Here is a 27528-nt window from a genome sequence, read left to right as displayed (position 1 = left end):
AATCAAACAAACAGAATGTAGGAAAAAAATAAAGCCTGTCATGCATCAAATTATGAAGGGCACCCCGAGGAGCAACTGCTAAAAAAGCATTACAGACAACTAGTGCATAGTGAAATTTAATCCTCTTCTTTGACATAACAATTTTAAGAGATTTTTTTTTTAGTATTACTTAGTTTAAAGATTAAATTATAATAAGTACAAACAAAAATTCTTAAATGTTAAAATTTTAAAATATATCATAATCAACACCCTACAATAAACCCCTATACTTTAGTTTAGAATTGTATATTAATGAAAGGCCCATTAAATGAGTTCTCGTATACTCAAAAGGAATCCAGAACAGAGGCAAAGGCCCAGCATACTATTTTAGAAGAAAATTAATAAATTGTTACCAAGTTCTAAGACAGCTTTACACTCTTTTTCTGCTTTTAGATAATGACATATTACTTTTCCACTGATTTATAGAGAGTTCGTTTAGATTCTTCCAGTTACAAGGCTGCACAAGCAATGTGTTTTTTAACACCATTTTCACTTGTGTCTATGTAAAACATTATACATCTTTGAAAGAGAGTTGTCAGATGTCAAAGTGTACAATTTCCTCTTGTAGGCCAAACGCAACATCGCAGACTTAGTCAGACTTATCTGAGTGTTGAAATTAACATAAATTTTAAGCAAATCTGCAATTGTATTGATTAAAGACCATTATTATACTGTAGCATGAGTATGGTACACGCTTTTCAGGCTTATATCCACACAGAGAAATTCAATGTATATTTTGCTTGTGGAAAATAAAAAAGTAAAAATATTGTATTTAATTGTGCCTTTTAGGACATTCAATAGTATTTTACAAGATAAAACTATAAAATGCATACTGTAACTGTAGATCGGGATATTGAACTTAGTTTTATTGAAGGCCAAAAAATAATACCTTATGTATCCAAAGTGGACCAAGAATACATCAAACACAACATTTTCTTTACAAACAAGACGCATGGGTAGCTATCTACTCATCATAACCATATATTCTACCTTGTATCTCTGTTGTGAAACTGTAATTCATCTTTATCAGCTTTACTTTTCTTGGACACTGAAGTGCGTTAGAAAAGCTACCAGCAGCTATAGGGCCAAAATCAGTATTCAGTGAAAAAATTACATTAGTGCATAAAGGTATTATGCAACAAATAAATAAATTATTATAGTCTGGAAACATGCAAGAATTTTGTACGTAAAGAAAACTACATCTGTTACAAGATAGGTATAAACCCACCAGTAATGGATCACACAAGAGTTGGTAAGAAACGATCAGTCATCACAGGATAGATGGAAAATGCAAATGTGTTTTCCATCCACATACAAAAATCAAAAGTAGAAAAGACAGAAGTATCGTGTAAGGTAATGGCAGCAAGTAAAGTGGCCAGTTGCTGACATCTGCACAGCTTTAAAATGTGACAGGACTGACAGTAGTGGCATGTGTGAAGCTAAGCTACCATCCCCTTCATCAAGCTTGCATCTTTGGCATTATGCTAAAACACTACATTTCTTTAGGACAGTGTGGCATGCCATCTTCTTTTCATGTTTTTTTTTTTGTTGGGCCAGTACAAACTACCAGTTACTATTCTAACTACAGATGAGTAGCTGGGGACTGCTGTGCTGTATGAAGAAACACTGACAAAAACTAAGAATGGATTTTAACTTCAGATGTAATTACATACTTTTTCAGACAAAATTACATATGGATAAGCTAGATGAAACACACACTAAAGGAGGGGTTCTATATGTAACATATTTTAATGCTAATGAAACGTACCACTTTAAAAAAACGTCCAAAGCCATTGAATTTGACAGCCCTGCCATAGATGGTAATAATACCGTAGTTATTTACTCTATGGAAATGTACACCACAGAATTCCATTCTCTTCATAAATACTTTATGAATCAGAACTCACTTCCAAGTCACAGTTTGAAAAGAAATTTGAAATAATGCAATACTCATGGACAATTTTATTACCTTGCAAAATCTAATCTATCCACATTGTCTATGCATATTTTAAAATTATGACTGATTTTCATTTAATGAAAATGTATTTGCCTTATAGATGAGGGGCTGAAATCCCAGTAATCAGGTAATTTTAAGCTTAACACTTAAATATTGAATATCGGGTAAAACCTGAGTTGTGAAAAATCATGCTAGTTGCTTACAATCACATTTTTTTTTTATTTTTATTGATTTTAATTAGAAACATATAACCTTACATACAGTCAAGTCAAGTTTAACAAATCAAAGCAAAATTCAACCCCTACCCAAGAGAAAGACAGAGAAGCCAGCAACTAAAGCTACTCTATAAAAAGAGGCAAGAAAAGAAGGGTATCCTTTTTGCTGAAATGGATGCTTATTCTAAAATGTTATTGATTAGACCCTGTCATATTTTGAAAAAGTTTTGAACAGATCCTCTAAGTGACAATTAGATTTTTTCCAATTTCAAGTTGTATAGAACATCCGTTACCCAGTAAGAGTGGTAGGGTGGAATTTGTCCAACTGAGCAAGAGAAGTCTATGTGCTACTAGTGTAGTAAAGGAAATTACAGTGTTTGTCCTTCTCCACTTTAAGGCCATCTGGGAGCCCACCAAACACAACTGTTAATGAGTTAGGAGTGATTGTGACACCAAGGCTGTCTGATAGGCATGCAAAGATTTTTGTCCAAAATGTTGTTAATTTGGTACACACTCTGGACATGTGGCCTAGTAAGGATGGAGCTCAACAGCAAAGTTCACATGTTGAATTCTCCCCTGGAAACATTTTGGACAATTTTAAACAAGTGTGGTATTTGGCCGGCTTGTCATCCCGGCCAATACCCCCAGGCCGCCAGATGGAGGTGCCCTGAAGACCAGAAGGGAATCATGGACTATTTGCCCCCTTCCTGATTTCTTATTCTTTTGCATGTTTGTCACACAAAATGTTTCTGATCATCAAACACATTTAAGCATTAGTCAAATATAACACAAGTAAACACAAAATGCAGTTTTTAAATGATGGTTTTTATTATTTAGGGAGAAAAAAAATCCATGTGAAAAAGTAATTGCCCCCTTGTTAAAAAATAACCTAACTGTGGTGTATCACACCTGAGTTCAATTTCTGTAGCCACCCCCAGGCCTGATTACTGCCACACCTGTTTCAATCAAGAAATCACTTAAATAGGAGCTGCCTGACACAGAGAAGTAGACCAAAAGCACCTCAAAAGCTAGACATCATGCCAAGATCCAAAGAAATTCAGGAACAAATGAGAACAGAAGTAATTGAGATCTATCAGTCTGGTAAAGGTTATAAAGCCATTTCTAAAGCTTTGGGACTCCAGCGAACCACAGTGAGAGCCATTATCCACAAATGGCAAAAACATGGAACAGAGGTGAACCTTCCCAGGAGTGGCCGGCCGGCCAAAATTACCCCAAGAGCGCAGAGACGACTCATCCGAGAGGTCACAAAAGACCCCAGGACAACGTCTAAAGAACTGCAGGCCTCACTTGCCTCAATTAAGGTCAGTGTTCACGACTCCACCATAAGAAAGAGACTGGGCAAAAACGGCCTGCATGGCAGATTTCCAAGACGCAAACCACTGTTAAGCAAAAAGAACATTAGGGCTCGTCTCAATTTTGCTAAGAAACATCTCAATGATTGCCAAGACTTTTGGGAAAATACCTTGTGGACTGATGAGACAAAAGTTGAACTTTTGGAAGGCAAATGTCCCGTACATCTGGCGTAAAAGGAACACAGCACTTCAGAAAAAGAACATCATAGCAACAGTAAAATATGGTGGTGGTAGTGTGATGGTCTGGGGTTGTTTTGCTACTTCAGGACCTGGAAGGCTTGCTGTGATAGATGGAACCATGAATTCTACTGTCTACCAAAAAATCCTGAAGGAGAATGTCTGGCCATCTGTTCGTCAACTCAAGCTGAAGCGATCTTGGGTGCTGCAACAGGACAATGACCCAAAACACACCAGCAAATCCACCTCTGAATGGCTGAAGGAAAACAAAATGAAGACTTTGGAGTGGCCTAGTCAAAGTCCTGACCTGAATCCAATTGAGATGCTATGGCATGACCTTAAAAAGGCGGTTCATGCTAGAAAACCCTCAAATAAAGCTGAATTACAACAATTCTGCAAAGATGAGTGAGCCAAAATTCCTCCAGAGCGCTGTAAAAGACTCATTGCAAGTTATCGCAAACGCTTGATTGCAGTTATTGCTGCTAAGGATGGCCCAACCAGTTATTAGGTTCAGGGGGCAATTACTTTTTCACACAGGGCCATGTAGGTTTGGATTTTTTTTCTCCCTAAATAATAAAAACCATCATTTAAAAACTGCATTTTGTGTTTAGTTGTGTTATATTTGACTAATGGTTAAATGTGTTTGATGATCAGAAACATTTTGTGTGACAAACATGCAAAAGAATAAGAAATAAGGAAGGGGGCAAATAGTTTTTCACACCACTGTATGTAGTTTTTATACATGGCCCTGCTGGATACCACAGGGGCCGCAACAGGGAGGACCGAAGAATCATATGTGCCTTATAACCCGGAAGTGCGTCATAGGAGGAGCGACGACAGAAGTGGCGTACAAGAAAAAGACTTGTACCTGACCCGGAAGTGATAAAGAATAACATGGACTGGGGATTGGGAACACTTCCGGGTCAGGGTGTATAAAAGAACTGTGGGAGCTCCCAGACGGCGAGCTGAGCTGGTTGGTACAAGGGCAACGCGTCTGGGAGTGGTGGAGAGTATTATTATTGTGTTTATGAGTATTGTGGAGGAGAGGGTGTCTTGTGCACTGTGGCATAAAAATAAAGTCAACTATTGGACTTTTATCTGATGTCTGGAGTCTTGGACAGGGGTGTCACACAAGATTAATTGCGCAAGATAAAATATTTTAAGTTGAATGACTGAATGCTTTAAACATATGGAGTTCAAGTGTATTCTGTGCGTGGCTGCCTTCCACTCCTTTTCTAAAATATTGAGTGATAGATCCTTACCCCAATGTAGTCTGGTTTCTTTGAAAGGAAGAGGGTTTGCCCTCTGTTTTACTTTACATATTGAAGATTTGCCATTTGTACATTGCTAAAATTAAAATTAGCTATATTCAACAAAAATACAAAATGCTTTTCACCTTTGCATTTCAATGGCATCTAGAAACCCAAACTCATCAAAATTCCCCAAGACTAATCCCTGCATTCAGGCCAACTAACAAACACAGCAGGGGGTTAACTGCCTTAGCCTTTGTGGTAGCAGTTTGTTATATTTATTGCAAACTAAGAAAAGAAATGAATACATTATTTTAAATTTTTCATCATACAGCAGAAATATTCATTAATATTATTAATCATGTGATCAGTTTCAAAACATATTAATAAGAAAATAATGAAGAAAATTTGTTCAGACTGACTGAATGAATTTAATTCCCATAAGTACCATCATTTTGTGAATTGATGATTGAAAAAAGTTAATTTACAAGCTCTTATTAAGAAACACTGATGAAATATAAGAAATCATTTAAAAGACATTTTCCCTTTTGCTTTTTTAAACAATGAGTCATGAATGATGTTCCTCAGCCAAAGTCAACTGCTATCTGATCATGCGGATCTAAATGATTGGACTGGAGAGAGATTGCTACTTTCGATAAGTCTCCAGAGAATGAGTGAAGGCTTAAAATAAATAAATAAATAAAAATGAAACCTCAACACTGAGTATTATTTTCAGTAATACCATGGCTAGCACTTAGGATATTTTCCTAAAATGCAGAGCTCTGTTATTATTGTCAGGGCAGCTTTCTCGCATGCTTTTATTTTGAAGGTAACCCTCCACATGCCTCCCATGCCATTTCTCCTCCTTGTGCATCTCACTCTCGCACTTCCTCTTCTCTCGTGTCACCAAAGCCAAGCTGACTAATCAGGATGCTCAGGGGGACTGAACATGCATAATTTCGTGTTTTATTAAATGGTTGATTAATTTAATAATAAAAAAAGCCTTCCTCCTTATGCAAAGGTTTACACTCTGTGCTTTAACTGAACCTCTGCCTCTAGTACCCAGGCACTAGCACTACATCACTAGGTGCATACAAAGAAAGTGTAGTAATATTTAAGAAATAGCACTGCATAAACATATACATTTAGTTCCTTACAGTTAAAAATTTGTTTAGATTGTCATTTCAATAATGTATTTCCTATTAGTTGGTTTCTGAAAAATATACAGTATGTACTGTGATAACAAGTACTCAGAGAAAAGTGAAAAACATTTTAAATTTCTTTATAAAGTATATAAACTTATATAGTTAGAACAAACATGGCAACACTGTGCCAAAAATTTATTTCAATTAAAGTGGACTTAAACCTTAACAGTAATTAGATTAAATTAAACGTTTGCAACTACTGCAGAATGCAGCTGCTAGAATCCTAACTAGGAAAAGAAAATCTGAACACATTTCTCCAGTTTTGATGTCACTACACTGGTTACCTGTGTCATTCAGGATTGACTTTAAAATTCTGCTTATGGTTTATAAAGCCTTAAATAATCTCGCTCCATCTTATATATCGGAATGTCTGACACCTTATATTCCAAATTGTAACCTTAGATCCTCAAATGAGTGTCTCCTTAGAATTCCAAAAACAAAACTTAAAAGAAGTGGTGAGGCGGGTAGCCTTCTGCTGTTATGCACCTAAAATCTGGAATAGCCTGCCAATAGGAATTCGCCAGGATAATACAGTGGAGCAGTTTAAAAAACTGCTGAAAACACATTACTTTAACATGGCCTTTTTATAACTTCAATCTAACTTAGTTTAACTTAATCCTGATACTCTATATGTTCAATTCATCATAATAACTATTCATGGTGGCTCTAAAATCTGTACTGACCCCTACTCTCTTTTTCTGTTTCTTTTTCCGGTTTCTTTGTGGTGGTGGCCTGTGCCACCTCCACCTACTCAAAGCTTCATGAGGCTCCAACAATGATGGATGGATTAAAAGGCAGAAGTCTACATGACCATCATCATCAAGCCCTTCCATGAGAACCCTAAATTCAAAGAGGACTGTTTCATTTATGTTAGGTAGAATGCCCAGAGGGGACTGGGCGGTCTCATGGTCTGGAATCCCTACAGATTTTATTTTTTTCTCCAGCCGTCTGGAGTTTTTGTTTTTTCTGTCCCCCCTGGCCATTGGACCTTACTCTTATTCGATGTTAATTAATGTTGATTTATTTTGTTTTCTTATTGCGTCTTTTATTTTTCTATTCTTTATTATGTAAAGCACTTTGAGCTACTTTTTGTATGAAAATGTGCTATATAAATAAATGTTGTTGTTGTTGTTAAACAATAATAGCAAAGATTAATGCATTATGAGTGCAGTCTTTTGGTCATTTTGGCCGGACAAGCATGTAAAGGAGTAGGTTGCACATGAAGCAATGCAGTATTAGCACATACCACAAATTTAACGTGGCTGCATTGGTATCACGTCTGAATCATGGATGACAAACAGAGCCATTAACTTCTCGACCATTAAATTTTGTGTGTGCTTTTTAACTACACACGAGTCTTCATAAAAGTATAAGCAGAGATTATCACGAATCAAAGTATCTAACAGATAAAATATGAAGTCAACCTCAAAAGCAATAAACTAAGTGGAATTTTCTTACTTGATCTATCTGTACGTAAAGTTACTTAGTATAACCAGGAATGGATAATATAAAAATATGCAACCTATAGTACTGTACAATTTCTGTGCCAGCCATTACAGCTTATGCACCTTCATTATTTTTGACTCCATAATGACAAAGGAATAATAACATTTTGATGAGAAATGTAAAAATAAATTAACTGACAAAAACCTGAAATGTCTTTGGAGAGTTGCCGTTGTATACAAATAAGTAGATCACATGGAAATGAATAAGTGAAGCACTTCCATCCTTTGAAAAGTAAGTTGTACTTTAAAAATGCTAGCAGCTTGGTATTGCTTATTAGATAAGACTGAGAAATGCATAGTTGTGTTCCTTGCTTCACTATCAGGATTCAAGGTTAAGTAATGAAGGACATTAAGAGAAGTTAATTTGAGTGACTCAAGTATTATAAAGTGGTAAGTGATAGTGTGTTAAGAGAAGAATGTGAGTAATAAGTTACATAGATAAAACAATGAGAAACAGACAATCTGTATTTTTTGCTTCCAGCACTAGTTAACATATCAGGCAACATTAATATAGTACTAAAGTCTTTAAAGAAGCATGTTATGTATACAGATCCATCCATCCATTCATGTTTTACCTACTTATGCGGTTCACGACACAAGGCAGGAAACAAACCTATATGGGGTATGCAAGTCCATTGCAGGGCAAATTCACAAAAACATGGATATTTTAAAGATGGCTATTAAACTGCAAATCTTGAAGATGTGAGAGTACAAGAATAAAACCCCATGCAGATATGAGGTCAATGTACAAACTCCATAGATTGCACCTAGACTGTGTTTCAATCCCAGGGCTTTGTGTACATTTATGATTACATTGCTGATAATTTCTTTAAGACCAGAATCTGTTATACAGAGTCTTCTTCTTCTTTTTCCGGCTACTATCGTTAGGGTTCGCCATAGAGGATCATCTTCTTACATATCTTTCTGTCCTCTGCATCTTGTTCTGTTACCCCAATTACCAGCATGTCTTCTCTCATCATATCCATAAACCTTTGTTTAGGCCTTCCTCTTTTCATCTTCCCTGGCAGCTCTACCCTTAGCATCCTTCTCCCAATATACCCAGCATCTCTCCTCTGTACATGTCCAAATCAATGCAATCTCGCCTCTCTGACTTTCTCATCCAACCGTCCAACTTGAGCTGACCCTCTAATGTACTCATTTCTAATCCTGTTCATCCTCCTCACACCCAGTGCAAATTTTAGCATCTTTAACTCTGCCACATCCAGCTCTGTCTCCTTCTTTCTGGTCCATGCCACCATCTCCAACCCATATAACATAGCTGGTCTCACTACCGTCCTGTACACCTTCCCTTTCACTCTTGCTAATACCTGTCTGTCACAAATTACTCCTGACACTCTTCTCCATCCATTCCACCCTGCCTGCACTCTCTTTTTCACCTCTCTTCCACACTCCCCATTACTCTGTACTGTTGATCCCAAGTATTTAAATTCATCCACCCTCGCCAACTCTACTCCCTGCATCCTCACCATTCCATTGACCACCTTCTCATTCACACACATGTATTCTGTCCTGTTCCTACTGACCTTCATTCCTCTCTTCTCTAGAGCATATCTCCACCTCTCCATGGTCTCCTCAACCTGCTCCCTACAGATCACAACGTCATCAGCAAACATCACAGTCCATGGGGACTCCTCTCTAATCTCGTCTGTCAACCTGTCCATCACCATTGTAAATAAGAAAGGGTTCAGATTCGATCCCTGATGTAATCCCACCTCCAACTTGAAAGCATCCGTCACTCCTACCGCAGACCTCACCACTGTCACACTTCTCTCGTACATATCCTGTACAGCTCTTACGTACTTCTCTGCCACTCCTGACTTCCTCATACAATACCACAGCTCCTCTCGAATCACCCTTTCATATGCTTTCTCCAGGTCCACAAACACAGAATGCAACTCCTTCTGGCTTTCTCTAAGCTCCTCCATCAACATCCTCAGAGCAAACATTGCATCTGTGGTGCTCTTTCTTGGCATGAAACCATACTGCTGCTCACTTCTTAACCTAGCTTCCACTACTCTTTCCCATAACTTCATGCTGTGGCTCATCAGTTTAATTCCCCTGTAGTTTCTGCAGTCCTGCACATCCCCCTTATTCTTAAATATCAGCACCAGTACACTTCTTCTCCACTCCTCAGGCATCCTCTTACTTTCCAAGATTCCATTAAACAATCTGGTTAAAAACGCCACTGCCATCTCTCCTAAACACCTCCATGCTTCCATAGGTATGTCATCTGGACCAATGGCCTTTCCATTTTTCATCCTCTTCATAGCTGTCCTTATTTTCTCCTTGCTAATCCGCTGCACTTCCTGATTCACTATCTCCACAACATCCAACCTCTTCTCTCTCTCTCTCGTTCTCTTCATTCATCAGCCTCTCAAAGTACTCTTTCCATCTGCTCAACACACTCTCCTTGCTTGTGAGTACATTTCCATCTTTATCCTTTATTACCCTAACCTGCTGCACATCTTTCCCAGCTCGGTCCCTCTGTCTAGTCCACTGGTCCTTTTCTGAATCCTTAGTGTCCAACCTCTCATACAACTCATCGTACGCCTTTTCTTTAGCCTTCGCCACCTCTCTCTTCACCTTGCGCCTTATCTCCTTGTACTCTTGTCTACTTTCTGCATCTCTCTGACTATCCCACTTCTTTGCTATCCTCTTCCTCTGTATACTCTCCTGTATTTCCTCATTCCACCACCAGGTTTCCTTTTCCTCCTTCCTCTTTCCAGATGTCACGCCAAGCACCCTTCTTGCTGTCACCCTTACTACATCTGCTATAGTTTCCCAGCTGTCTGGTAACTCTTCACTGCCAACCAGTGCCTGTCTCACCTCCTCCCTAAACTCAACCTTGCAGTCTTCCTTTTCAACTTCCATCATTTCATCCTTGGCTCTGCCCTCACTCTCTTCCTCTTCTTGATCTCCAACGTCATCTTAAAGACCACCATCCTATGCTGCTTAACTACACTTTCCCCTGCCACCACTTTGCAGTCTTCAATCTCCTTCAGATCAACTCTTCTGTATAGGATGTAATCTACCTCTGTGCATCTTCCTCCACTCTTGTACATAACCCTATGTTCCTCCATCTTCTTAAAATACGTATTCACCACAGCCATGTCCATCCTTTTGGCAAAATCCACTATCCTCTGACCTTCTTCATTCCTCTCCTTGACACCATACCTACCCTTCACCTCCTCATCTCCACTGTTCCCTTCACCAACATGCCCATTGAAATTCGCTCCAATCACCACTTTCTGTCCCTTGGGTACACTGTTCATCTCTTCATCCAACTCATTCCAAAAATCTTCTTTCTCACCCATTGCACACTCAACTTGCGGTGCATATGCACTAACAACATTCATCATCACACCTCCAATTTCCAGCTTCATAATCATTACTCTGTCTGACACTCTTTTCACCTCCAAAACACTCTTGCAAGCACAATATATCAACCTTCCTTCTCTCCACCATATCTGCTTAAAAATCAACATGAGCCAGATAATTACAGACAAGTTTTCAGTAAAATGCTCAAGTTACATGAAGAAGAAACAAAGACAACTACCAGCAATTCTGTATTTATTATTTACCTAGACTTTCAAAAAGTTTTTCATGCAGTAACTCATGAGAATTAGCTGTATCTTACAGTGGGATTCAGGACAGGTTATACAGATGAATATATTATGTCATTAGGATGTTTTTTGAAATGGTTGCTCTCAAAAGTACAGTTTGGCAAGGATCGGGATTTCACTTTGGTATAACCTTAAATAAACAAGATGACTACATTTACAGATGAGAATGAGTGCCGGGATTCCTATTAGACACTGTACAGTGAAAAAGGGAAAAATGTAAACGGCTAAAAAAGCAAGAAAAAAAATTAAAATTAACAGAGAGAAATTAATGCAATTGAAATTTTAAAATTACACTATTTATCAGCTGTTTTAGAAACTTGAAGCATTAAAATCGCTCAATTAATCATGTAGTTTGGCATTATAATCATTTACAATGCTGTTATGATGCTTCTAACTCTGAATGTTTTGAAAGCTTAATGCATTTTTGTTCACAACTTTTTATCTTTGCTAAGGTTTTGAATCATGCAGTTTCCAGTTTGGTCATTTTGTGTGGTGATTTACAGAATTATTTTTTTTTTGCTTTATTGTGATACTATCCTGTTTTCCTAATGGGTGCCACCTTTTTATTCTTTGGTTTTCAAGATATGATTTCTGTTGTAATGCTACACTTCTAAGAAGTAGCATTGTTTGCATCATAGACATGATGATACTTAAACCAGTGGCAGATGTTAATCAGTGTTCAGGTTTGTGGAACCAAACCAAAATCTTTCACGAGTGCTTCTCTTTAGAACTTTCTGGTTATAAAGAATGTATGCCTATGTTCTCTAAGGCTTTGATTTTGTTTTGCGTATTGGATTGTGTCACACAATCATTCAATTCTAGACTTTGACCTCTGCTAGTCTTTTGTTTATTAAAGATATTATTTCCTGATCCTTTATTTTCTTTGTCCTTGTAGCCAGCCAGTTATGTCTGTGTCAGAACAAACGCATCATATCAAATAATGCAATTCAGTTCATGTTTAGCTGTATGTTTGCCAATTTTGAGTGAAACTGCTTAGGATCAACAGTACTAATGGAAAACTATGATCTAATGAAAAATTAAGTGGATTATCAAATAATGTAAAGTCATCAAAATTCCTACAGATGGAGAAAAATTGAGGTCTGTGTAGATACAGTGCTACCTCACTTCCTAACAAGCTCTATTTTTACATATCTACACAATAAATGGCTTCAGAACATTAGACAAAATACATGGAAATTATATGAACATGCAACACAGTCATTACTTTCTTTATTCGAGAAACAAAGTTATCCAGCCATCCTACCACCCACGTAAAAAATTAATTGCCCCCACAGCTTTTTTACCAGCAATAATCACCACCAACCCCTTCCTATATTTTGATGTCTTTCACATCACTACTGAACATTATACTGTACTTACAATAAAATACAGGGGTGGCAATGTGAAAGTGTAGTTATGCTTTGCTGCCTTAGGACCTGGAAGATTTGCCATTATTGAAGGAATCATGAATTCTGCACTTTACCAGAATATTCTTAAAAAGAATGTACGTCATCTCTGTTACCCGAAGCTGAAATGTAATTGGATTATGCAGAAGGACAATGACCAAAGCACAAAATCAAGTTTACAATTGAATGGCTAAGAAGAAACAAAATTCAAGTTTTGGAGTGGCCTAGTTCTGACCTAAAAACCCAATAGGAATGCTGTGGCATGGCCTAAAACAAGCAGCTTAAAATGATATTACGGCATGGCCTAAAATAAGCAGCTCACATTCTACCAATATGTCTGAATCGGCTGCAGTTCTAAAAAGATGAGAAGGCTAAAAATCTATCCATCCATCCATTATCCAACCCGCTATATCCTAAATACAGGGTCACGGGGGTCTGCTGGAGCCAATCCCAGCCAACACAGGGCGCAAGGCAGGAAACAAATCCCAGGCAGGGTGCCAGCCCACCGCAGGACACACACATCCCCCAAGCACACACTAGGGACAATTTAGAATCACCAATGCACCTAACCTGCAAGTCTTTGGACTGTGGGAGGAAACCGGAGCACCTGGAGGAAACCCACACAGACACAGGGAGAACATGCAAACTCCACGCAGGGAGGACCCTGGAAGTCAACCCGGGTCTCTTAACTGTGAGGCAGCAGTGGTACCATTGCGCCCTGGCTAAAAATCCTCAACAGTAAAGTGAAAGACTTGTATCAAATTACAGAAAGGCTTTAGTTGCAATTATTGCTGGTAAAAATGCTGCAACGGGGTATTGAAATTATGGGGCCAATTACATTTTCACACAGGTGGTAGAGGTGGGATGGATACATTTCTTCCTTGAATAAGGAAAGTAATAATTTAAAAACTATAGCTGTGTGTTCACTCATTTCTGCAATATTGCATTTTATCTAAAGTTAGGAGGCCACTACAATACACAAAATATGTAGAAACTGAGGATATTAGGAAGGGGGCTAATACATTTTAAAGCAGTATGCAAACTGGGTGTTTACAAATAATTACAAAATTCTGAAGCTAGAACACATGCTTTATGAAAAAGACTGTTGTAATATTCAGGGAATAACTATTCAATCAGACAATGTAACAGAATTTATTAAGAAGGCTAACAGGATGCTGGTCGAAAGGTTATGGTAAGTTTTGGTGCAACTTTGGTCTCTGTATTAAAAGGAGGAGATAATAGTGCAAAATAATGTGACATATTCCATTAGTGCTGTTTATTTGGGATGCTACAAACAGGTTTTTTAAGGGTGATACCAATCACCGATTTCATGTTACTTATAGTGCTGGGCAGTATGACGAAAATTCTTTATCACTGTATTTTTCAAAATTATTACCGGTCTCACGGTATCCAACTTTTTTTTTCTGTCATGAGAATTGTACATTGTACAAAAAAAAAAACATTTTAATGTGCACACAAGTATTAATACAGGTTGGCATGGCCCCATAAAATGATAGTTTTTAAGGGGGTGGCACTAATGAAGAGAAGGAATCACATTGCATGACAGTTGCAGTTAAAATATAGAGCCTATTTATTGAACAAATTTTGTAAACAACAAACAAAAATTTAGACAACATATTTTCAACCACCCAAAGAGGCATTTAGACTTAGTAAAATATCCAGAGGTGCTTGTCAAAGTTGTATTGCACTGAACATGTCTTAGAAAAGGAATAGTAAATATTTTTTGTAAACAAACTACACTTTCTGTTAATGTTAACAATCTCTCTCCACTGACATGTTAAAGTGACTTTTTAAACAACTTTACCATTGTTAAACTGCATAATATTTAAACTAATAAATAATAGTACAACTTCCAGTAATAATACTATTACTTCAAGACTTAAAACCCAGGTGCATTACACAGTACTCACCAAATAAAAATAAAATAAAACAAGTGCAACTTGGTTATGACATCTTTACCAACTGAACCATCATTAAGGGAAATTGCATTAATATGGACTTTGTTTCAAGCTATGCTATATACATAAATAATAAAACTGCAACTTGCATTTACAATACTATTGTGGTATAGCCCTATGGAATTGTATTTAAAAAAAAAAACAAAAAACTATACGTCGAGAAAAAAGTTGACATATTGACTTTATTCTCAACATTTCCACTTTAATCTCGGTGCTTATGTCGAGATTAAAGTCGCCGCACAGAATCCATTCCCTTCATGATATTCCTGCTCTCTGAAAATTTAGAATGCTAAGATAAATACTTGATATCATTTTCAGGATGAAATGCATTAAAGCAGGTATTAAACATGCATGGTAGTGTGGCGATAGTGCTGCTCCCTTGCAGTATGGGGTCCCCAGGTGTACGTTCAGTGTGGAGAACTTTATGGCAGGTGTGACGAAGCTCCAAAAAACTGGATGTATGAATGGGTATCGCAAAGGTTTAACTTAAATATTGTGTAAATGTTGGGTTTGTGATCTTGTGGTCGGAGACACGAACACAGAATTCAATGGATGTTCATCTAAGCAGGCTTTCTTTATTGCATGCATGCTGCCTCTATCTACACACCAAACCCCCAGTTCCTATCCTTCCTTTTTCTTTCTCCACATAACCAATCACCACATGATAAACGTCTTTGTGAAATTAAAACTAGTTATACACCTAAACCACAGAGTGTTCAAAACATAAAAAAATCTTGTTATACATGTTTAGTTATGCCATCCATTAAGGGTTGCGCCCATCCCAGAAAGCATTGTGTGTGAGGCAGGAGCAAATCCTGAATAGGGCACCAGCACATCGCAGGCTGAATACAAGCAATACATACACTAGGAGGGTTAACATAGCATAACAAAACCCAACATCCTACATGACTTTGAAAGGAAACTGAAGCACGGCAAGTAAACCCACCAGAAAAACATGCAAATTCAAGGCAGGGTACACCCGAGACCAACTTGCTGCAAGGAAGCAGTGCAACTTCCACGCCACCGTGCCCCCACATGATTAATACATGCTTTAATGCATTTCATCATGAAAATTATATCGAGTACTTATCTTAGCATTCTGAATGTTCAGGGAGCAGGAATATCATGACATTAATGTATTCTGTGTGCTGCCTGTGCCTCGTCTTAGTGCAAGAGTAAGTCAGTTTAAGAAGCACGTAGCAATTAACGTGGCTCGGGGAACACTTAAAACAAAGCATTTAATGTGCTACATAACTTGCAATGAGGTTTGAGAAAATCTAGTAAATTAAATATTCATTTGAAAATGAAGTTTAGTTTACGATGTTCTACTTTAATGACAAATTACAAGAATTAAGTCAACATGCCGACTTTATTCTCGACATTTCCACTTTAATCTCGACGCTTATGACGAGAATAAAGTAGTCATGTTGACTTTATTCTCGCCATTTATGTCGAGATTAAAGTCAACATGTTGTCACAATATTACACAGTACCTGGGTACATTACACAGTATTGAAATAAATAAAACAAGTACAACTTGTCTTGCTGTATTATCCAATAGTATAGAAACAGTATTCACACAGTTGAACATAATGGTCCACAACCGACCTTTTAAATCCAAAGTATCTCCAGACAACAGACGTGACTCCTTTTTCCAGCAAAAGTTCTTCTGTGTCATCATGTTCAACTTTATCGTCTGCTACAGCTTCAGTTTCAGAATGCTCTCTGTCCATTTTCACCGCGCAATACCTCCACTACCACATATACTCCGTTGCATGCCTGTTTAGCGGTGTAGCAGTGAAAAAGAGCCCCAGCGCAACACCTCCACTAAAGCATGTAGTCTGTTGTATGTGTTTAGCAGTGTAACAGTGAAAAAGGTCCCCCTTAAACAGTTTCCCGCTGCGCCACGTTCTGAACGTTGTTTAAGCAATTTAAACTGGTGTTGCGGTATAAAAAAAAATCCATATCATAACAAAAATAAAAAACGATTTTCGGTATGAACCAGTATACCGCCCAGCACTAGTTACTTGATCAACTGATTCTGATTTTTTTTCCCTTTATAAATCTTTTTACACTAAGATCCTGCATAACCAGATGCATAGAAAGCCTTGTGTCCTATTTTAAAATGTATTTTTATATTTAAAACTAGCAAAATACCCGCGCTTCGCAGCGGAGAAGTAGTGTGTTAAAGAAGCAATGAAAAGAAAAGGAAACATTTTGAAAATAACGTAACCTGATTGTCAATGTAATTGTTTTGTCACTGTTGTGAGTGATGAGTGTTGTTGTCATATATATATATATATATATATATATATATACATACACACACATATATACACACAAATACATATATATATATACATACATACATATATACACACACACATATATAAACATATATATACATATACATACATATCTACATATATACACACACAGCTATTTTGTATCAGTGCAATACGCTGTTTGTTAAAACGGTTGACTCCCGCTCTTACGTGCAATAACAAATCAAATCATGCAGTTGTCTTTGCTCATATGTCATTTTAGAGCTGGACGCCTGGCATCTTTTTTTGGCCACAAGTTCGTTTCTGTTTGGTGTGAGGTTCTGTGTTGTGGAGATTCTCAGGATGGATTGCAGGTGCTCATCAGTGAGGCAACTCCTGTGTGCTGTTTTGTTAGTCTTTATCACTGAGAAGAGCTTCTCACACAGATATGTGCTACCAAACATGCACAAGGTTCGAGCCGCATGTAGACGGACTTTTTTTGTTCTTCAAAGTCACCAAAGCGCCGTGCAAACTCAGTGCGCAATAACTATAACTTCGCAATAACTTGCAGCATCATAAGGTAGACTTGATTAATGCGGTAAGTGTTCGGCAAGGCAGCTGAAGCGCTGCATTATGGGATCTGTAGTTTATTGTGTTACCAGCGCTTCATATACCCGGGCCATTAATAACAATAATACAGTATATAAAATGATCTCGGGCGGATATAATTACACGCCGGGCCGGATGTGGCCCGCGGCCCTTGAGTTTGACACATACAGTATGGACTAAATAGAACTTGAAAAGATATATTTTTTCAAATGTGATCGCGCAATTCAGATAGAGTTGACGCGCACTACAGCCTGCATGCCTCAATGATTCATCCTCCCCTCGCTCTTACTTTTTTACCGTTCATCTAATGAATACACTGAGTATGGCTTTACCAAAACAATCATTGATGGCGAATAAAGTATACATTATTCGAGTATGTAGAGCGGGATATATATATATATATATATGCATATATACTGTATATACTCGCGTATCGCAGCGGAGAAGTAGTGTGTTAAAAAAGGTATAAAAAGAAAAGGGAACATTTTAAAAATAACGTAACATGACTGTCAATATACAGTATTTGTTTTGTGAGTGTTACTGAGTGTTGCTGTCATCAAGGATTTGATTATCATTATTTCTTTCAATCAGGTTCGTATTTGTAGGATGTGTTGTGTTCAAGTTACATTCCGTGTTTGTCAATCGCTGTAAAGATGACAGGTTTCATTCATCGATTCGCTTTCTTACTGCATCAATAAACAGCTCGCCTTCTTCTTTATCTGAGACCTGACACACTGCATGCACGGGTTTTTTACACTGTCTTCCTTTAGCGGACATTGACTTTTTCCACCGTGTGCTTTGTTTCCACAGTAGCTGCATTTATGAATATGCTTATCAGACGATTCATATTTTTGCTGCCTTTTCAATTGTGTAATTCGGTTTTGTTCAGCCTCTTTGGAACTGTTGCTTTTATCTGTGCACTCGCCAGTTCACGTGAGCCACTCGGTGTACTTGCATCGAAGGTTCCCAGCTGTGCTGGTGCCATCTCGTGCTATGTCCATAGCTTTATTTAATGTTACCTTAGTCCTGGCACTTAAAACTTTCTCTCGCAGTTTCGCTGAGTTTGTGTCAAACACCACCCTGACCATCTCATCTTCCTCTCCATAAGCACAGTCCTTCACCCCGTGAATATTTAGTGGAGTTTGCTATTGGATTGCCGCTGACGGACGGCCTTATATGGGCAGGCACTAAATTACAAACGCCAGCGGCAGCCTGTCTATGAACTTAATTTAAAGTGTAGGTTTACATCGTGCATTGTTTCCGAAGTAGCAGAACTCATGAATATGGTTGTATATGTCACTCGCTCGCTTCTTATTGTTTCGCTGCCTTCTCAATTATATAATGCATGTTTTCTTGAGCGCTTTTTTGAGGTCTTCCTGGTTTTCTATGTACTGCGTGATTACGTGGAAGGCGTGATGATGTCACACGAAACTCCGCCCCCACGGCGTTGAAGCTGATCTCCATTACAGTAAATGGAGAAAAACAGCTTCCAGTTATGACCATTACGCGTAGAATTTCATATAAAACCTGCCCAACTTTTGTAAGGAAGCTGTAAGGAATGAACCTGCCAAATTTCAGCCTTCCACCCACATGGGAAGTTGGAGAATTAGTGATGAGTCAGTGAGTGAGTCAGTGAGTCAGTGAGTGAGTGAGTGAGTGAGTGAGTGAGGGCTTTGCCTTTTATTAGTATAGATATAGACCACCGGTTTTATCTTTTTATTTTTTATTAACAAAACAAAATGATGTAGACTTATTGTTCAGTGACCATAAAATGCAAAAATAAATACAATTCCCTTAAATTACATACTTAAATATGTACAAAATACGAATCCACAATGCATAGGGCATAAAAGAAAATAAAATGCTTCTCATAATTACAAGCTGTCATATTGTCTGATTTTTTTTCTATACATACACACATATTGTCACACAATCAATTTAATGACATTGGCAATTAAACACTGCTTAAATGTAAATACACATCCACTTACTGCTTTTTGATGTTAAAATATACATTTACTATATTTATACAGATGTGTTTTTTTCCTTCAGTGTATCAGCTAGACATTGTAATTCTGGAGGTGCTGTTATAAATATATATTATCATTCTACTTCTGTAGTACTCGTTTCTTACCCAAACCTATGCTGTATGAAACACAGCAACAAATAATAAACCGAATACAACTCTTTAAAAAAAGCCACAAATGTATCAAATATTCATAATGTTTTTATCAAGAAGACACAAGACTAACATGCTTAACAGGTTTATAAGTAAAAGACATCTTGCTATTAAGTTAATATTTTTCTTTTTCCAATTGAAAGTGTAACATGTTGCACTTAAAATAAGCTTGATATCCAAACTAAAATGGTGCTGTTTAACTTAAAGGACAAAATAAATAAAGTTCTATCTGTCTACTTGAAATGAAATGGTCTGATTTGCTATCTAATTGTATAACTGCACAGGATAAATGCTCTGATTTCTTTTTCTCAGTTTATTACTCCACCTTCTTTAACATAAAGGCTAACATTTTAATCTTTTCTCACAAAGCAAGCCTCTACTGCTGCTCCTTGTTTACACTGCGGCAGTTTGCAGCAAAAAAAAAGACCTGTGCTGTCTCAACTACCATAATATAACATGTACATCAGCACTGTTACTTGATAATCAGAGTTAAAAAAACAAAAAAGGCAGAAGTAGTAATTGGTAACATACATGGAAAAAAGTTAAGGAAATATTTTACACCAATATTGCAAGTGTAAGATTTTTTTTCATGTAGGGGACTGCAGGCATATACATGTAAATGGTCATCAAGTATTTTAGCAGGATTCTTAAAGGACAACATTTTTTTGGAAATGTTAATGTGATCAAGGATCAATAAACTATACAAGACTAAAGACAGTCTTCATAAAACTTTAATGTTCATAAGAGATTAGTCTTTTAAAACTGGGCATGTCTTGCCTTTTTTGATCTCCTCCTATGCATTTATTTGTGTGCCCAATTAGTTCATCGGGTATGTAATTGCTAAAATTATAGTTGTCATGATAAAAAAAACCACAAACTTTAGATTCAATGTCATTTGATTTAGTAAAGCTAAATTCTCAAAATTTTCTAGTAAAAGCCAAATTTTAAAGGAGTCACTTTTGTTTTAGGTTGCAAACAGATGTGGAATAAATTCTGCTTGACCTTATCAATACAAAAGAACTGATTAACTGGAAACCCAAATTTCCAGAATAAGAAATACAAATGCAAAGGAGAGATGTCAGATCACTCAGTCTATGAAGTATGAAACATGTTTCTTGACCTTTCATTTTCCAGTATTGCCAGATTTCAAAGACGATAAATTGATTTTTTTTTTTCTAAGTAATTCAACCTGTGGTTATTTCAGCCTTGGTATTTTTACTGCCTTATTATTTTTCCTTCAGGTACAGCCAAAAGGTGCACATTGCTGGTATATTAAAATTACTAGGCTGTTAAAACTATGCTTGCTTGCTTTATTCACAAATTTTATCAAGTGAATTAAGAGGCCTGAACAAAAAATGAACCCACAAGATGAAAATATTAATATATAGTTAAAAATGTGATAAAGGAGATATAGTTTCCAAATAATTATATTTATATATTTCTACTATTTTTCACCTTTCTCTTTAATCATATAATTGGTGCTCAGCATCCACTCTGAACAAAGAATAAACAGAGGAAAAATTATTTGCTTTGTTGTTTAGTCATTCAAATTTCATGCATGCATTCTAACCTATGTGACTATAATCAAATGGATCTGCATACTTCACTCTCCTCTCGTCTTCTATACCCTTCATTACCTCAGACAATCCTTCAGACCTTCACTTTTAACGGATCTTATGAATGGGGTAAGACTCTGCACAGTCACTTTATACATTTTACTGTTTCAGATTTCAACTTAATTTTAGTCTACAATAACTTAATTTAATTGTTACTTATTTAATTTAGTTAATTTTATTATATTTTGTTAATTTTATTATTATTCCACTGTGTTTGGTTATGTTTTGCACAATCTTGGAGTAGACCAGCATTTCATTTCACAGCACGTTGTACCTTAATAACAGTGTGTGTGTGCGATGAATAAACTCTTGAATCTTCAATCTTGATCTGTATGCTCTATAAACCATTCTCATTTATCAAACTTGAAAAACTAAATGTAAGACAGTCAGCAAATTAAATGTTTGCAAAAATGCATTTTATTTCTATTAGACTGAACTAATGACCTATACCTGCACCAAATTTCAGAACTAAATACTCCAGACATGCACATAGAGTATAACAATATACAGTATGTTAGTGTATTGTGGTGCCCTGACAAAATTTTGTTAGTTGTCAGTAAAAATCCAGCAACCTTCAGACCTATATTTGACCCTAACCCTAAAAAAATGAATCAATGGACAGAACAATCAGGTATTAATGTGTCATTTTTTTCTGGAATATAAAGCTGTCTTTTACTGGAGACTTCATACATACACCTGTGCAAACAACACATAGTATATAATGGGCAAGGGAGTCAACCGAGACACCTCATCTTGAGTATAAACTGTAGAACAAAAAATGCTAATAATCAATAGCATGGTTCATGGTAAAGGTCATTTTATCATTTCTTTCTACATTTGCCTATTTTTTCATAAGAAGCAGACTCAAACATAAACACCTTCAATAAATTAATAACTAAGCAAATGCCAACAGTTATATAGTAATATTTGTACTTGCACGACTGTTATCTATGTGCAGTTTAAATGTTTTGCCTGTGTGTTGGATTTTCACCCAACTATGTCAATTTTCCTCCCACAGCCCGAAATCCGTATGTTCGATCAAATGGTGACTAACTGGCCCTGGCCCGAAGTGTGAGTAGACACTGTAATGGACTTCCACCTGTGCTTGTGACTCTTCAAACCTCAAATTGGATTAACTTGGTTTTGGGAATGTTACAGTGTGTGATGTCTTTTTTCTTTTCAGTTTACACCTGATGAAGGCTATAGTTCTTTCCTTGTCAGTGTGGAAGTAACCATTAACCCTTTTTCCTTTGCAGATGCACACTGAGGCAGTCCTATGCAAACTCCATGTTCATTATATGTGTCACACACGAGCGCATGGGAGGCAGTCAATGGGCCTGGCTGGACATGGTAAGCCAAAGCAGGGGTTGACTGAGTGCACTAACACCTTTTCTCTCTCTCTCCTCCAGATCCTCCATCAGAAGCCTGCCTAACTCCACTTCTGCTTCCAGAACACACTCTAGCATTGACCCCACTTCCTGTTCCACCCACCTTGGACACATCTCTTCCTCCTCTATAAAAGCAGCCACTTTTCCACAGTCGCCAGTCCCATCTTGGACTTATTCTGAAGAGATTACTTGGCTCCCTTGAGCATTAATTGATTGCATTGTGTTTTTTCTTCCCAGGAATTGTGAATATACGGAGTGGAACGCAAACCTTTTGTGTGCCCCTCTGGGTCATTTGCATATGTTATATACTAAAAAAAAATTTGGTGTTCTAATGTTCTTAGCATGTAACGGATATTACCCGTTTTTTCCACTTCTGAAGATAAATCCTGCAAAACTGCTCTAATAAACTCAATACATTCAAATAAATAGACACCAATTATATTAGTTATTACTTAAAAATACATACACTCAAATAAACAAAACACTAAATTCAAAACACTATTTTACCTGATGAGGCTTGTAGCAATACCACTAAACCAGCAGGCCTATCTTCAGTAGATGGGCCACTCTGACCACAAATGACACAGTCATACAAAATCTCAGCATTTTGCTGCTCTGAAGATCCAAGGTCCATTGCAATATCAGCTTCAGGTGACTCTAAGAATTTAAAGAAATTAAAAGTAATTAATTATAATAATAATATACAAAAATACTTAACCAAAGGGGTCTGACCAGTTAACATGAGATTCTATAAACATAAATGGTATCACTCTAATGCAGTTTTAATTAAAAATGGTAGATACTCAAATAAAATGAAAAGCATACAATTGCATTTACAGCCTTATGTGCATATGGAAATTGAAAGACATTAGGATGTTGCTGTTCTCCTACAAGCTATTATAAATTAAGTTATTCAGCATGTGACACATGTAATTTCATTAGAGAGGTGTCAAAAAGTGATAATGAATTTAAACATGGTTTTCTTATTAACAAAAGCAAACACTTTATGGATTAGGCTTACAGGAAAAAGAATGAATGATTATTTGCTATGGTACACATTAAACTGAAGGTTTTGAAGATTTGAGCAGAGAGAACATTAATGTTCAAATCTCTTGGATAAGAAAAAATTATAGTAATATAAAAGAAATGCTGAAAACATTAGGGACATAGTAAACCTTTCCCTGCTACTTTGTATTAACCAACTAAATTATTTTACATTTTTAACAAATGATATAAGTTAAAAAAAATTATCTTTTTATTGGTAATATATTTCTCAGTCTCAGTGATTTGTAGTGATACATACCATAGGAGCAGAGGCATCGCAACAGGACAGGCAAGGAAGGCAATTGCCTAGGGCCCTGGCCTGGGAGAGGGCCATCCCCTGAGGGCACCAGTCTACAAAGGTATGCACTGCAACAACAAATCTATGGGAATCCCCCCTAAAAGCATAGCATCATCACAGTACAACAACACAATCACAACAAGGACGGGGGCTCAATCTCCGTTGCAAAAGTGTTTGTGACAAAAGTTACTTTTTTGGTAAAATTAAATGTAATCAGCGTAAAGATGATTTACATATCTACAAAAAAAAAAAAAAAAAGCTAGATTGACTAGGTTGACTTAGACAATTTTACCATTTCTGATTTGGCTTGGTCAGTTTCTCTAGTCCCCACTGTAGTGAGTGCATGGCCAAAATTAGCAGCACCATTTCAGCCAAACGGTGAGTGGGTAACAGTGAGACAGGGATCTGAGAAGTCAATGTCAAATTTATTTATATAGCACATTTAAAACAACATAGGAATGCTGTGGCCAAAGTGCTTTACAAAATAGTCAAAATACAGTCCCCTCAGCAATCTAGACTCCATCTACAAACTGTTGCTTCTGGTGAGAGACGTTTATCATCCTTAGAGTTTATTAAATCTTAAGTTCTGCCATATGCCCAGAGAGGCTTTCAGCCCTAGTTCTAATTTCAATAGAGCGCAATGGTCAAAGGTTTTTGGACCTGGAGAATATTGTGACTCTCTTTTCTCTTCACTTTCACTGCATACTAGACCATTTCTCAATCCTTTTATAATACCTCTTTCAAAGTATTGATATTTTTTATTATCAAAGCTACATTTTTTTTTGTTTTTGTCCTTCCCAATTGCTAGCATTCCAACAATTATTCAACTTTTAGGTGAACCCCATCTAACCCATGAGGTTAATACAGAACCTCCTCACAAAATGTTTTTGTTAATAACTCCACAGATACATTTTTCTCCTCGTTTTGGTATCCTGTGATTCATTAAATTTATCATATGCAGTATGAATGCATAGATACACATGTACACACAATAAACACAAAACATTTTTATGTGCTATTGTGAGAAGCATCCATCATAACAAAATAGAATAAAAAAGTCCTAGTTAGTACATCTGAGAAGTTTATATGATGTGATATCTATGAATCATAAAACCATCAGCAGACATAATTATCCATTATACATTATGTGTTTCTCCTTGCTTTCACACATTGCACACTAAAATTACTACCTATGCTTGATGGACTGAATGGCACATTTGTAAAATATATTACATTTACAACCATTATATATTATAATAAAATGAAAAATGTCTGAGAAAAATTATATTAATTCAAAATAAAATTTAAAAGAAACAAATCAGTACCTAATCATTTTAATTTAGGTAATTAATTTCATCGTAGATTTATGTTTATGTTGTTATTGATCTATTTATTGAGTGTTATCCTGATGCACATATTTTTTCAGTTATGTTCATTGATTCATGTTTCATCTAATTTTGTCACAAATGATCCTCTATAATGCAGTGGAGCTGCTTAAAATAGTCAATAATTTCCATCTAATCTTAAAAGGTCAGTGAATAACAGCCTGCAAAAAACTTTTTTTTTATTTCAGAAAGCTAGAATATTAGTGTATCTCAGTTTTCTAAAATTTACATTTATTCTTATTTACTTCCATTTATCCTTATAAACACACCTAGTATATAATACACTGCTTCAAATACTGTTAATCAAAACAAAAGTAAACTTACATGCAACCAATTTAAAAATGTTTATTTTACTTGATTAGAAATAAGCCTAAATATGAATACAAATAATTAAATTCAAATCACTCATGCCAGGGGTAAAAGAAAGGAAAAGTAAAAGTTATATACAGTACATATCTATATATCTATATATATCTATATCTATCTCTATCTCTATATCTATATATATATATACACACACACATATGTATACATATAAACACATATATTAATACACTATATTATATATACATATGTATAATAATACATAATTTTTGACTTGCAGAGGGACACACTGATTCTTCACAGATAACAGTATAATTTGACCTCATTAATGTCACCAAAATGCTAAAACTATGACTGCTATTGAACAATTTATTTCAGTTTACGCACAAAGCTGCTATTTTAAAAAACTGTAGATGTTTGTTTTTAATACTTGAACAAAAAACAAGCTGAGCAGTCATTTCGGACAATGGCTACAAAGCTCCCTTCCAAATTTATCCACGATTTCGCCATTTTAAAGCTTTGTACCTGTCATTTCGGCTTAGTTTCTGATGCATAGTATTGAACTCCAGGAGGTGTGGACTAGCAATTCTTTAGTAAAAAAAGTTACCATGGAGACCATTAGAGGCTCAGGCCATGCAATATTTTAGCCACAACATCACACATAGAAGGTTCTCCCTTATCTACATTTTATAAGCATACCATTGTTTATTGAATGGACTATAAACTATATATGTGCTTGAACATACAGTATTACATGGAATTATTAATAATTATTACAAGCAGCCTGTTCTATACTCAGCTAAATTAAAGGCTGCTGATCCATTTCCTTACCAGTGAAAGAGGTAACTGTGCAGGCTGCTGGTTACGCCTGGTAACACATATAAACAAAAGCATACAATGATGAAAAATGGCCACAAAGTAGTACTATAGTATGACTTCGAATTAGTGATGGATGCTATCTATTCATTAGCATCAAAGCTAATTTAATTCACTCACACGTAAAAACTGGAACACGCTAGATAAACAAAACATTTTATTCTGCTGAAAAGAGGAATTGTTTGGTATTACATATTCATTCATATCTTCAGAATTGCCATAAGTCAAGACCACCATCATAACTCAAGACCAGCCTGTATTTTGTATAGCCTAAACATAAGTGCTTAACTCAACTGCAGTGTATGCAATGCTTAGTTTTGCCAAGTCCTACAAATAGTTGTTAAAATGTATATATTCATACATGGTGAAAATAATCAATTAGATTATGGAAAATTCAAGAAATTCTAGCCATATCAGGGATGAGACAGAAACCATCTCTAAACACTTAAAAATACATGCACCCACTTATGCTGAGTTAACTTGGTGAACTGAATCGAACTGCAAATATGTCTTTGGGAAAAGAAAAACAGAGTTTCCAGAAAAAAAAATCCACATGGACATGAGATGGGTGGCAGCCTAGTAAGCACAATGAACTTATGGAATCAAAGTCCTGAGTTCTGCACCTAGTCACTCCCTGTGTGATTTGCTTATTATTCCATGAATTACAACTGACTTGGTGATTATAAATTGGATTAAGTAGGTTTAAGAATGTTATACATGGGAGACTGCACAGACTCCACACAGACAATTGCCACACAAGTACTGTATATGAACTGTGAGGTAGCAGCATTGCAT

General features: G+C 36.4%; 1 protein-coding gene across 6 annotated transcripts in view; it reads right to left on the bottom strand.

Moving 5' to 3' along the window:
• The window catches only part of ubr3 (ubiquitin protein ligase E3 component n-recognin 3), a 268225-nt gene that overhangs the window by 112060 nt on the left and 128637 nt on the right, over window positions 1-27528 (bottom strand). For all 6 annotated transcript variants that reach the window (XM_039757590.1, XM_039757589.1, XM_039757591.1 and 3 more), the window contains one exon: window positions 23314-23463. In XM_039757590.1, the coding sequence (XP_039613524.1) occupies window positions 23314-23463 (150 nt within the window). The remainder of the gene's footprint in view (window positions 1-23313; window positions 23464-27528) is intronic.

This window comes from Polypterus senegalus, chromosome 6 (assembly GCF_016835505.1).
Source record: "Polypterus senegalus isolate Bchr_013 chromosome 6, ASM1683550v1, whole genome shotgun sequence".
NCBI classification, from domain to species: Eukaryota; Metazoa; Chordata; class Cladistia; order Polypteriformes; family Polypteridae; genus Polypterus; species Polypterus senegalus.
The sequence above is the reverse complement of the archived record's forward strand: the minus strand, read 5'-3'. Positions and strand labels throughout refer to the sequence as shown.